Source organism: Balearica regulorum, chromosome 3 (genome assembly GCF_011004875.1).
Source record: "Balearica regulorum gibbericeps isolate bBalReg1 chromosome 3, bBalReg1.pri, whole genome shotgun sequence".
Taxonomy (NCBI): domain Eukaryota; kingdom Metazoa; phylum Chordata; class Aves; order Gruiformes; family Gruidae; genus Balearica; species Balearica regulorum.
This window is the reverse complement of record NC_046186.1, coordinates 113,177,241-113,190,742: the sequence shown is the minus strand read 5'-3', so window position 1 is coordinate 113,190,742 and position 13,502 is coordinate 113,177,241. Positions and strand designations below refer to the sequence as shown.

Sequence of the window (13,502 nt, the reverse complement as noted above, 5' to 3'; positions counted from 1 at the left end):
ATGTGCACAGGAGAGTTGCAGTGATATAACCACAACCCCCAGGCTTTGCTACAGTGAGACTTCAGTGCTTTCACAGAAGGAAGCAATTTAGAGTTAAGATCTGGTTCCAGGCAGAAAGGAAGATTTAATCCATCTCTGCCAGTTTTTAACTGTTGGATAAATCACTTCACCTCTGCTTCCCCCTCACCCATGTCTATCCAAAGCATGGAGTAAAACCCCCACAGAACAGGCAGCGTTTCATTATAGCACATCATGCAGCATCTACCACAACAGGACATAAGACTCTGCCATAGCCTCCTGGCACCTCCTGTCACACAAGCTGATTTCCAGATAATAAGCACATTGTCAAGAAGCATCTCCTGAGGAAGCATTAGGATCTGCCCAGACAGCCTGTCCCAGCATGCACAGCATGCTACTCAGTCACACAGCCATTAGCCTCTCTCATGCTCCACCGCAAGCTATGCAGATATTAATTGCCGCTACTAGGAGCAATATCTTTCCTCAGCACAGAGCCCTTAAAACCTCAGCAGAAAGTCCAAAAAATCGCAACTGATTTCCACATACTGCTCCCCAAACCTTCCTTCAGACTCCACCAGTTCCCCTGAGCCTGTTCAGGGGATTCCCAGCCAGCAGCATTCAGATTAGACAGCAAGGAAAACCCTGCCAGTGAGCTGGCTCTCAGATTGTTTCTCTGCAGTTACCCCTTTCTGAGCATCCTCAGGCTTCCTAGCCCAGCACTCCAGTCTGTGGAAGTCAGAGCAGAATCCCCAGCCATTTCCTCTAGCTTCAGCTTTGTCTTTCCAACCCAGGGAAATACATCATAGCATATGGACAGTCTTACAAGGCTTATTTTTCCCAAGAAGGACAAATTTCTTTCTTTATGAGTACTGGCACCATGTTGCAAGACATTGGCTTTGGGAGCAACCCTGCCACACCTCAAGATCACTTCTGCTTTACAATACAACTCCACAGTTGCTCTAGCACACACAAGGAAACTGCAACACTGCAGCATGGAAACAAGCAGCTGGGAACAAAGTGGGGAGAACAGGAACATGAGTCATAGCTACGGCTTCAGGCAAGGAAAGGGTTATTTGAAGTAGAAGAAGAGCAAGCAATTTCAGATCCAGGATCTGAATCTGAGCCTTACTTTGGTGTCCAAACCGCAAGGTCATCTTTCGGCTCTATTTTCAAACAAGTTACTCGTTTAACAAAAAGCATGTGACCAAATTCATTGCTGCTGCATAACAGCCTCCCTAGAAACATTAGAAAGAGCTTACTAAACAATCCAGAGGTCAGTGGTAAGGCTACATGCTGCAGCAAACTTTTAAAAATTATTTTTTACAGGCAACAGAAAGTGTGCATTACTTGGGAAACATCACATCTTTAACTGGTCATTGCTTTACTTAAGATCATCACGTTTGAACTTCCAGCTGTTAACTTGGGGTCTGCCCAAAAGCAATCTCAGGGCAGACAGTAAAGAAGTGGAAGTCTGCAGCAGCACATTGATCTTCTCTCATTTTAGCTATGCTGAAATTAGGCATTAGCATTAGTATGGCTAACGTCACAGACTTTTTTTTCACAAACATAACAGATTTTGAACTTTTCTGTCTACATCCACAGCAGAATTGCTGCACCAGCCGTCCCCAAATCCAAGGCTGCTTTAACAAAAGATGCAAAGATACAGCACTGCCAGCTTAGCTGAGAGCAGCAGTCAATGGCATGGTAAGGTGCAAATGCACCACACCTCCATGGAGCCACAGCACCAGCAGTCTGCCATGACACCTGTTGCTAAACAGCTTGCTCACTGTGTCTCCAGGCTAAAATGAAACGTGTTAATGAATTAACCACCACAAAGCAGTGAGCGATTACAAAAACACCGCTTGCATCCTTGTCTACAGGAGGAAGAGAACAAGTGCTTAAGACACAGTGACAAGTACCCTTCAACCAAGTTTGAAAGTGCCAATGGGAATGTAGAACAGGCTACATCCTAACACTCATTACCTGGCAGAGCTTGCCGAGGTACACCTTCAAGTCTGCTGGAGATGTGCCAATGCAGCCAAGTTGGGAAAACCGGTGAAATGAGATCAAGGTTAGTTCACTGATCCGCACCAACTTCCTCCAGTTCTCTGCTGCAGGCATTTGTTCAACTGCCAATAGATACTTGTCTAGCAAACCCTGCTACAGAGACTTAAAACATCCTCCATCATCCAGACTATCCTGGTAGAGATCTCCATGCATGCTGACAAAAAGGGAACACGCGCAATACAGCAGCTTTGGTAACGCATAGTCTAATAACTTTCCTACTAACAATGAATGCAGAGTTAAGGTTTCGTTACAGCTTGCTATTCTGAAATAGCAAACCCACCAAACATCCCATCTGTTTCCTTTGCTGTTGCCTTGAGCTGGCAAGCACCTTAGATCTGACTACCTGCAGACTCAGGAACATGGTATCATGGTAAGATAGATCTGGGAATAGTGCATGGGGATGGACTGAAATGATACAATAGCAGTGATACAGGCCCATGGGAGAGACAGTGGTAAACCAGCATGGGCATCCATTTTTGAGGCTTCTTCATAACTGTAAAAAAAAAAAAAAATTTAAAAAAGTTTAATTCTAAAGAGTTGCACAGTTAAGGTTCTTCACTTGAAAGAATGATTCTCACCAAAACAGGTAAATTTGTGTGTAGGCTTTTCATCCACTTGCAGCACAAGCTGTTAATAACCAGAGTCTGTATAATGCAGTTCTCTGCTCAGATCCTTGTGGGTAGAGCAGGTCCCTGAAATAAGGGATGATTTGTCCATGCTTCCACAAATCAATATTGCAACAGATAAAGTTATCCCCAAATAAGTATGAACATGTCATCAATACACAGGTGAGATGAACAAAGTATAAATGCAGAGTAATGGAAATGTTGTCCTTTTGTCTGACTGAAGATTACAGAATATAATAGGCAGAGAAAAAGCTTGAAAAGTCAAGGGACCTGACAAACATCAAGGAAAAAATTAGTAAATTATTCATATATACACTATGCTGTGAAATTCAAATGGACATCCTGAGTCCGCTTCTGACAAAGAAGCACACAAGAAAGGAAGGAATACTTGGGGCAAGCAGCCACAAGCATAAGGTATGAGAGGACTGAAAGAAATGTCAACTTATGGGACTCTATTTCAAGGAAGCACATAAAAGAAAATTCAGAAAAACAAAAAAAGCTGATATTAACAGTGAAAAAAACCTAAAATCCATTAAAAAACAACCCAAGCACATCAAGAACACAGTCCAGCTGAAAAATACAAGCCATACAAGAGCAAGATGTGGCCATTGCAGCTTCACAATAGTCCCTAAATTCTGAGAAAAAAAGCAAACTACTTTGAAAAGAGAAAAAATAAGATACAGAACTAAAGATTACTCAGTTACAGGGGTGAAAGGCAAAACAGACTCAAGGAAAAATGTGAGAACAGTGCCAAAATTATCAATAGGTGTGCACAAGGCTTTTGAGGGAAAGGAGCAATGAGAAGAAAGTGGATGTATTGATAAGGTAGAAAATAAATGGACTACTAGAAGATAGCTGAAGCAACACAGGAAAATGCAGAACAAATACAAGAAAGCTCTTCTAAAAATATATAAATAAGTAAATCTTAAAAAACCTGATATAAATAATAGGGATTTAGAGACACTACTTGAACCATTACTGAAAATCAGATGGCAGAAGAATCAATGAGAGGATTTGGGTGAACACAATCTTCTCCCCTGGAAGAGAAAAGGTATTAAAAAACAGGAAAAGAGTAGCAGAACCCTTTTCAAGGGTGTTACTCTTATTCTAACCCTGCGACCATTGTAACAGCACAACAGCAATTTTCAGTTTTGGAAAATGGAACCAAAGACATGAGTTATGTCATCACCCCAAACTGCCTATACTGATGAGAATTTAGTTATATGCACAGAAAAAGAGTTAAAAAATACACAGCTGGGCATGGAACCTGGACATTTTTTGTCCAGGATATGGTCCTACATGCACTGGCTTTGCATCTCATGCTGCTTAAGATATGCTTGCACTGAAGAATAAGAAGCATGATAAGAAGGATTTACAGTGGAAGTGTAAAAATCAGCAGGAGTAGGAAAATAAGGAGAACCTAGAAAAGCTAGAATAGCAGCCAAAATACAACAGGAGTTTTTATTTACTAAATAGAATCCCTCACTGGCTTAGATTACATGAGACAGGAAGAGAACAAGAGATGACAGTGGGCAGTAAATTACAAAGGAGATGGCATTGCAACAGGCCTGCAGAAAAAGCCAGCGTAATTTTCAGCTGCGTGCACTGAGGCTGAATCACACTGCAGAGCAGGGAGTGGTCTCTGTAACCACAGTTGCAATGTGTTAAGGTACCTGAAATACTGCATCTCTCCTTTGGGTCCACTGCAATGAGTATATTGAAGTATCCAAAGTCTCATTTTTCTAAGAGGCTTCTAACCACAAGAGCAGTATTGCTTAAGCCATGTGCTTCCCCAGAGGCAAAGATAGGTTACTGGTGCCACATCCTACACAGAGGAGTAAGACACTCACTTCTTGTTTCCCAAAACAGTATCCACCAGCTTTGATGTCGTTAAAAAAACCCAAACCAAAACAACACAGAAGCACAGCTTCCCCATCAGCTGGGATGCTGAAAGTTTGGACCAGATAAGAACACAAGGTATTCAGAAAATAGCCTTGCCTAGATGCTCATCTGGCATGCATAAAACGCAGTATGTTTCTCACCTCTGGCTCTTTTTTGGAAATAACTTCTGAAGTTGACTGGAGACACACATTCAATCTAGAATCATTTTACATTGCAAACAATTACGTAAAAGTATCAGCACAGATTTCATTGAAGCATGGATCTGCTACAGGAACCACATGAGATACTGGTGCTCAGCAATTTATTCTTTTGGCAGTATAAAGGTCAGGGGATCTCCATCCCAGAGGAGGGTGCACTATACGCATACTACTTGGCTGTTAGCAATCAATCATAAGTAACTGAATACGCTGGAGGAAGCGGAATGAGCACTCATATCATACTAACACAATAAGAACAGTGCAACATTTCTGATAAGCCAGCAGACAACTGAGCTAACACAGCCTAGCTAATGAATGAAACACTAGAAAGCAAGGCTAGGAGGTAGCATGGCAGGTACTTCATATAAAATTAAGCCTTCAGGAAAGTCACTATTAATATTCTGAAAAGAGCACAGCTCTCCTCCCCATCAATCATACTGGCAGAGGACACTTGTCCTGAGTTCCACTAATGAGCAGCAAGAAGGAATAGGAGACACCAACTCAGTTATGGTATGCTCAGAAGGGAAACATAACACTGCCAGAGGAGAAATCCCAAACGCGTTCCTCTGCAACAAGCCACAGAGAGCAACAGATAGTGGACAACACATCAGATGTATTATGTTGCAGGCTTGTAGCCAAGCCCACAATATTAAGAATAATAAGAAACCCAATGGCTGTTTAGAACATTTTGTTTTCTATATAGGACTAAAAGGAAATCATAAGTCAAACATGGCAAATATCACCAGTTATAAGAGACTGTTTCCTTACAAGAAACTGTGGCCTCTCCCAAGCACTCCCTGTCTGGAGCTACTCTGGTTTGTCACGGCGTCATAGCATCTTTTGAGGGAACAATCTGGAATCATTTAACATTCCCAGAGGTGCAACTCTGTAGCTTACTCAAACAGAGCAGATTTTGCTGAGGCTGGAAGTTTACCATGAAAATGCCTGATTTACCCAGGAAACCACTCAAGAACATCTCAGGCAGATAAATACATGTTATTCCAGCTGGAATAACTGTTTCTTAAAGGAACACCCAATTCAGAGGCTCTTCATCACCAAATCAGCTTCAGAAAAGGAAACTCTTAGGGGTTGTAGAAAAGACAGGCAATACTCCTTGCAGAGAGGAAATAGAGCCGAGTCCACAGCTGACAGAGCAGCCCACTTCATGGGGCTGCGAGATGCTGCCAACCCAGTTGAATGCAGCTGTACCAGAGGAGAGCACATTCCTCCGTACTGTACAACATGTACCGCTCACTGCAAGGCTTTCTGGACCTGAGGCAAAGGAAAGCGTGCAATCAGCTGCACAAATGAAGTCTTACCCTACTCTCCATGAAGTCTCAGGTAATAGATACTGTCTGCCCAAACAGAACAACGGGGCTGCCGAGACGAGAACATTCACTTCAAAGAATCACTGTAGCCGGCACTTATGGGATATTTCCAGTTGCACTCTCAGTAACTGCTCTCCTTCCAAGAAGACGTTCATCAAGCTATAACTTTCGAAAACACACATTTGGAAGTTTTAATGATAGAGAATTCAGAGCATCTTCTGAAACATAATATCCTGAAGGTGCACATACACAGTCTCACAAAGTGAGCATGAACCACATGCATTTACCTAAGTCAATGGTTTTCTAACTATCACAAACAGTAGACACTGTGTTTGAGCATACTGTGTGGGTAGCAGCAGGGCTTGAAATGCTTTTGAGCTCATGCATCATACCAGGATATAAGGTACTCTGGACAAAATGCAGTGTATTTGAATCCTTGCAGAGCCATTCACAGCATAATTTGTACAGGTAGAATCTGCCTTTGCAATCTGAGCTCAACAATATTGATGCATTAGCCAAAATACAAGTTGTATCTCACCTCTAACCAGAAATGTGATGACTTACCACTGAAACAACATCCACACAACAATGAACACAACAGCTGTGTCATGGAAAAAGAGTAAGAGTGAACACAATCACACAATCTTATCTTGTTTCCTAATTAAGAACTTGCATTTATGGGTTCTCGGATATTAAGGCGGAAAAAAAAAAGAAGAGCAGTCCTATTAACAGAGGTTGAAAAATATCACTACTTGGAAAGAACAAGACCCCAAGCATGTTTGCACAAAGTCCTTTAACACTTTTTTTCCAAATGTACTGCCTGATCAGCAAACAAAACAATGAAAACACAGTAAGACATTACCTTGATGGAGACAGACATTTTACTTTGGCAAAGCTCTAGTTCATTTCCTGCAGCTTCCATACAGCGAAAACTTGGCTACAACCCTTAAGGGTACTTATTTGCATCGTATCACAATAAAGACACTTTCTCCGCCTCAGAACACCACTATAAAGACTTTTACTGAGACAACTATGAGTGGAAGTTAAGGCTGATTGATTGACTATTTTAGCAAAAGCATGCTTCGCACTCTGCAGCATGAATCAATCAGGACTGCTTTCCTTCTAAGGCACCGCGATGGGAAGCCAACAATCCCTATCCCAGTGGGTAGACTAACTGAAGATGCAAAGAGCATTTTGCTTGGTTTCCAGGTGTTTACTTCCTTCTGCCTCTCTGCATAATAGCCCACTGCCCAGAAAATTCTGCTCTGCCTCCCCTGAGAGCCACTTGAGTCAAAGGCAGCTAGGTCTAGGCTGTGCTTACCCAGTTCATAGAAAGGGCATTAAGAGTTCACAGATTTCTCTCTCAACTTGGCCCTAAAAAGAGAAAGACCTCAGCAGGAGAGATGATACTTCCATCCTGAGAGCAAGGCAACTTCCAAAACTAAATGTGGACTTAGTTCAGTGGCACATTCCTGATTCAGCAGGGAAGACTTCCATTATGGGCAACAGTTCATCTTAGAAAGCCAAGATCCTCCTACAGCACATCAGAATCATACTACTGAACTGTTCAGTACATTGGGGCTTTTACTCTATGGTACCTACTTTTAGTGGCCCAGACTGCCTCTCTGAAATCCCGAATGCCTGGACACAATCTCTCAACAGTCCTGCATTAACGGCCAAACACAGAGCAACCCCACAAAGGCTGATCTAGCCCAGCCCCACTCCTGCAGCAGCCAGAGCTGCATTTTCAGAAAATGAAACACCTAAGGAGTACAGGAACAGCGAAAACTTATGATACAGAGTCTAGAAAAAGAAAGTACATCCTACAGCATTAAAATCAGTGCAAAGTTCTCCTTTCCCTAGTTATGCATAGGGCTGGAAGATTTGAGACTACACATGCGTAAGAGACAGAGAGGCCCAAGGGAGAAGGATTATTGCCCTTGGATGGATACTATTTTGCCACTGCTATCACCCCCAAAGCACAGTAAGACCAGAGACCACCTGTGCTGGGCACTGGCACAGTACAGCAGAGTTTCTACCTTGAAGACCATAATATCAAGACTAAAACATTATACAAGCAGGTTAGTGTACAGATACACCATTAACCCAACTCAGCTTTGGGGCTTGATCTTCCTTTAGTTTCAGTGAACACAAATACCTGCCTAATAGGTGCCCACCTGTGACCTGCTCACTCAGGAAAGCTTGGGCTGGCTGAAGACTAGAAAACACAGAAGCACCAGTCCCACACTGGTCACTGTGGCCTGACTGTTCTCCAGACAACCTGCTGACTCTGCAGGCATAGCAGCACATCATGTTAGAGCTGTGGCCTCTGAAGGAAGAATCAGCTTCCATCAGCTTCTTCCCATCCTAACAACCGTTACATTTGAAGACATTCCAGAGATGAAACTTCAGATTCATTCTACAGAAGTTTCCTCCAAGCTGGTATGTCAGATGGCTGTCCCCCATGGCTATCGACACACAAAGCTCCTCGTACATTAGAACAGGCATCTACACAATGCTAATGGAATCTGTCCTTGTGAAAAGGCACAAGATTCATTGGGTCAAAGAGCAGTTCTTCAAACAACTTCCAAACTGATGATACACCATTTCTGCTCATCCACTGGCATCCCATCACCCATCTAACCCACTTCTCACTATTCCCAGTCATCCTGTCTTTGGTTTGCCCAAAGCAATTCCTCCTCTCTATAGCTCTTGCAGTATTTCCATTTGTGAAGACTATGTACATACACATGCTTCACCATCACTAAGTTCCGTGCTCTGTATCTGCATTTTATATTCTTTCTGCAGAAAGTCAACCTGGTAATTCTGTCCTGCTTTCCAAATTCCAGCTTGAGAGTAACCTGCCCACAAATAAACAATACCTCAAGCCACTTTAAAGCTATAGAATAATCACTGCTTCCTGCTCCACACAACAGCCTCAGCATGTGTCATCAAAATGTGCACTGGCTCTTCACGGACACATGTTGCAAAATTCTCCCCATTTGCTGTCTGCTCAGCTCAGAACCTCCTTGGGCACCGCAGTCAAACAGACTTTCTCTACTAGCTTACAGTATTTCAGAACATTTCTATTATGACCCATCTGGCCACTCAATCAGAGTTTCTCCCTACACATCCACCGTCTGAAGCTCTTTCACAAAGGCTGGTATTCTCCTGCCCTACAGGAACAATTATTTTCCCCTCTTGAATTTTACTCCTGTAGTTTTTGTGCAGCACTTGAATACATCACTTGCAGACAACATACCACAGCCCAGAGATAGCTGGATCCAGAGTGACTTCTTGAATCTGCCCCTTAACTCTCATGAGAAAACCTCCTGATCAATGTCTGATAAGATGAGCAGGACAAAAGACACCTAGCTCATTAACACATCCAGCACCTCCTGGCTCCAAGACAAGTCTTTGCATCCTCCCGTAAGCACATCTAGCCTAGACATACCCTTAACCATACAGTCAGCAACATTTACATCATTCAGCTTGTCTTACAGCTCTGCCAGAGATACAACTGCGAGTTCAGCTGGCTGCACAGTGAAACCTTTTTGCTGCTACCTATGGTGTGGAGTGCAGGTGACACAGGTAACCCCATGGGCCCGTGGATGCCAAGTGGCCACTGTCTGGCTTCAAGGGACGGGCTGTAAGGCCATCATTCCCTTCAGGGGCAAAGAGGCAGCTTTCAGAAACAGCATGACCACGATGACATAACCCACTCTGAGATCTTCCATGGCCATCACAGCAGACACTAGCCAGAGGACGCAACATGGAGTCAACGCAGCCGTGGTCCGGTGCTGGCACACCCAGCCCCGCCGGTCCTCGGTGCTGCCGCCGCTCCCACTGGAAGCACACCGAGCGGCACGGCGGAGGAACGGCGGCCGGAACAGACGTTCGCCGCGCATCCAGCCTCTGGCTGGGGCAAGGCCCGGCCACCACCGAGGGATCGCGGCCCCAGGCCCGGCTCAGCCCGGCGGGGCAGGGATGCTGCAGGGTCCGCCGAGCCCGGAGGCGCGGGGGGGGGGGGGGGGGGGGGGGGCCGGCCAGGGACCGCCTCCTCCCCGCCCGTGCCATCCCCGGCCCCGACCGGCCCCGGGCTCACCAGGGCCCCCGCAGAGGAGCGGGGCGGCCCCCGGCGAGGCCCCGGGCGGCGCTGCTCACCTGGGCACGCAGCTCGGCGCCGAACGGTCTATCTCCCACGTCGCGAAGAGGTTCATGGGCACCGGGACCGGCCCGGGACCGGCCACCGCCATCGCCGCCGTCGCTGCCGCCCCGCCAGCCACCGCCGGGGGCCCCGCGGCGGGGCCCGAGCCCAACGCGCCGACCGCCGCCGCCGCCGCCATCCCGCCGCCGCCGCCGCCGACACTGGCGATGGGGGGCGGCCCGAGCCCCTCGCCTCAGCGCCGGCCTCCGCCTCGGCGCGCGCGCGCGCGCCCGCCCGCTCGCTCGCGCGGCGGGGCGGGTCCGGGTGTTCCGCGCACGCCAACCGGAGCGTGGCAGGGCGCGGCGGGGGAGGCCTGTAACCAATCAGAGCGCGGCTAGGGCGCGGCCTGCGGCGGGAGACGAGCCAATCGAAGCTGAGAAAGGGCGAGGATGGCGACTTTGGCAACCAGGCAATCGGAGCCGAGAGGGAGGGGGCTGGAGCGTCTAGTAGCCAATCGAAGAGGGAAAAGGACGCGGCCGCCGGGGCGGGGCCAGCCAATGGGAACAGCGTCACTGCTCCGGCTGGGGAGGGGGCGGGGGGGCGTGGTGGCGATCCCTTTAAAGTACAGCAGCCTCGGCTCGCGCGAGCTCGCTGAGGGGTGCGGTCGGGCGCGCGTCCGCCTGCCCGCGGCCTGCTCGCGGGGTTGCTATGGCAGCGGGGAGCCGAGCGGCGGGGCCGGGACACGCTGCTGCCCGCCCCCCCCCCCCCCCCCCCCCCCGCCCCGGGGCGCCGTCGTGGGCGTCCAGGCCGCCCGCTGCAGCAGCGGCCGGTCCCCGGGGCGGCGGAGGGGAGTCCCGAGGACCCGTTCGGAGCCCGGCAGAGGGGGAGCTACGGGGGGCGCGGCGGGTGAGGGATGTCGCGGAAAGGTCTGCCAGAACCCCAGCGGCGACTGCGAGCTTTCGGCTGCTGAGGAGAGGGGGGTGCCAGGGCCGCGTGAAGGGATGGCTGGGAGCGGGAGAGCAGCATGGCAGGTCAGTGAGCGGATGTGAGGAGGAGCAAGGCCAGAACAGGGAAAATGAAGACCCATGGGCTGGGTGGGTTGGAGCTAAAAGCAAGACAAGCCTTGCTGAAGGAAGCTAAGAGCTAAAACTCACTCTTCCCTCAAACCCCCTGGGAACAAGTACCCCCCAGAGCATCTGTGGGGCCGACATGGTGTGCAGGGGCAGAGCTTAGGGTAAGCCTGTGGTGCAGTAGCTGAACAAATGCGTTGCTGCAGTGCTGTTCAGGCAGAAAGTGGGAAGGATTCCCTGCTGGACCTCACCTTTAGCTGGCCCTTAGCAGAGGATTTGTTTGAAATGGCGCTGCCTCTGGAAAAATGGGAAAGGAACAGTACTAAATCATCAAAGCCGGGGCAATGCTGGCTGAGGGATCCTGAAAGGAGGTAGAGAGAGACCGGGGAGCTGCAGTGCTCCTCATTCTAAAACTACCTGAAAGGAGTGGCCAAGTCAATCATGGCCAAACCACAAAATAGAGAGAAACCTCCAGTTTTTGCAGGGACCATGGCAGGACCTGAGCTATTCAATACACTCAGTAGTGACAGAGTTTTCCATTGATGCAGTGTGTTATTCCAGACAGACTCTAAAATGCAGCTCATGCCAGTGGAGGGATTAGGATTTGAGAAGCAGGAGCGGCACAAACTTGCAAAGCAGTAAAACATCCACAGTTTGTACTGTGGATCTTGAGCACAGCACTAGTGTTTTCAGAATGTTATCCATAAGTGTTTCAAGGTCACTTTTGTGAATACTGATGTCTAATTTATAACCTGTCCCTTGGACCTCTTCATTTTATTTGCATTTGTCTGTTCTACATCTTTCATCTGCTGTTGAGCTTCAAGTCTCTCAGTAACACACAGGTATTCATATAAGCTTTCAGTTTGACTAGATGAATAAACTGAGCCATCATAAAACTTTTCTACCTTGCTCTCTGCCTTCTTTCTAGGCCCATTTCTACATCTGATGAACAACACTGATCCTAGCAGAGTTGCCCAGACCTCCTGTCTTGCTTGCAAAACAGCTTGTTTGCTGCTTTGATGTGTTTTTCCTTCCTTTAAGCAAGTTGTTATTGCATGAGAGGACCTTTTCCTTTCATCCTTGACAGCCTTGGATTTCTAAAAGCATTTTCTAAGGGATCTTAGCAGAGGCTTTTGTGGAAGTCTAACTGGATCAAGGATGAGCTGCATTTTCATAGCATTCTGCAGATGAATGTGAAAACCTTGTTTTGCAGCAGGAGATAGTCATGTGATGGTCATGCTGGCCTGGCCTTATCTCAGCATTTCTACCCATCATAGCTTGATCTCAGCTGCGTATTGTCACTGCCTTTCCCCAAAAGCAGCTGACTGCTCCAGAGGACCCTGCTAGATCTGGGGGCTTGATTTGTCCCTAGAAAACCCATTGCAGTTCCTCCCCAGCTGTTTGCTTTCATCCATTTGCCCTCCAGTCTTAGTCATTGTTCCCAACTATTAGTGTGGTACTTTAATAGCTCCAGGCTTTTGGGGATCCCCTCTCACTTCCAGGAGGCCAGAGGCACTTACCTGCTCAGCCCAAGGCAGCCTGGTGAAGTGACAGCCCCTGAACGTAGCCTTCCAGGCAGGCCCCAAGGGCTGGCAGTCCTGCAGTTCTCCCAGGCCACCTCTCTGGCCTGGGAGGGCTGCTTCTCCCCTGCCTTCCTGGAGGATGCTCATCACTTCCAGCCACCTCTACTCTGCTCTGTGGCTGTGCCATGCTCTACCATCTGTGATGCTTTTTCCAGAGCTGTAGAAGCTCTCAGCATGATCCCAAGGTCACAAATGGCCTTTCCCCATCGCAGCCATCACTTGCAGTTTCTTGCTGATGACCTTCCTCCTTTTCCTGCATTTCCCCTGGAGGGATGTTCAGCGTGATTGAGGTGCATTTCTCTGGCTCTCTCCCTGCAGCCTGTTCCCTTCCAGTACCTCTGTCCTTAGTGCAGCTCACTTGTTTGTTTCGGCCTTCTGGCTTTTCTACAGATGAATCTATGCATTTGTTCTCAGGCTATTTTAATGCACCTTGTTTATTTGGGGGCTTGTCTACATGGTCTGCTCTTCGTTTTCTTCCTACCTATTGACTTGGTGCATACAGGATGAGCTCTCCAAAACTGTGCTCTTCCACACTCAGTGGCTTTTCCCTGTCTTTGGGGTCAA

General features: G+C 47.5%; 1 protein-coding gene across 1 annotated transcript in view; it reads right to left on the bottom strand.

Annotated features, from left to right (window-relative positions):
• Positions 1 to 10,598, bottom strand: part of LOC104639305 (phosphofurin acidic cluster sorting protein 2) — a 72,717-nt gene extending 62,119 nt beyond the window's left edge. The window contains exon 1 of the mRNA XM_075749535.1: positions 10,303 to 10,598. Within this exon, the coding sequence (XP_075605650.1) occupies positions 10,303 to 10,484 (182 nt within the window). The 5' untranslated portion in view covers positions 10,485 to 10,598. The remainder of the gene's footprint in view (positions 1 to 10,302) is intronic.
• Positions 10,599 to 13,502: the final 2,904 nt, after the last annotated feature.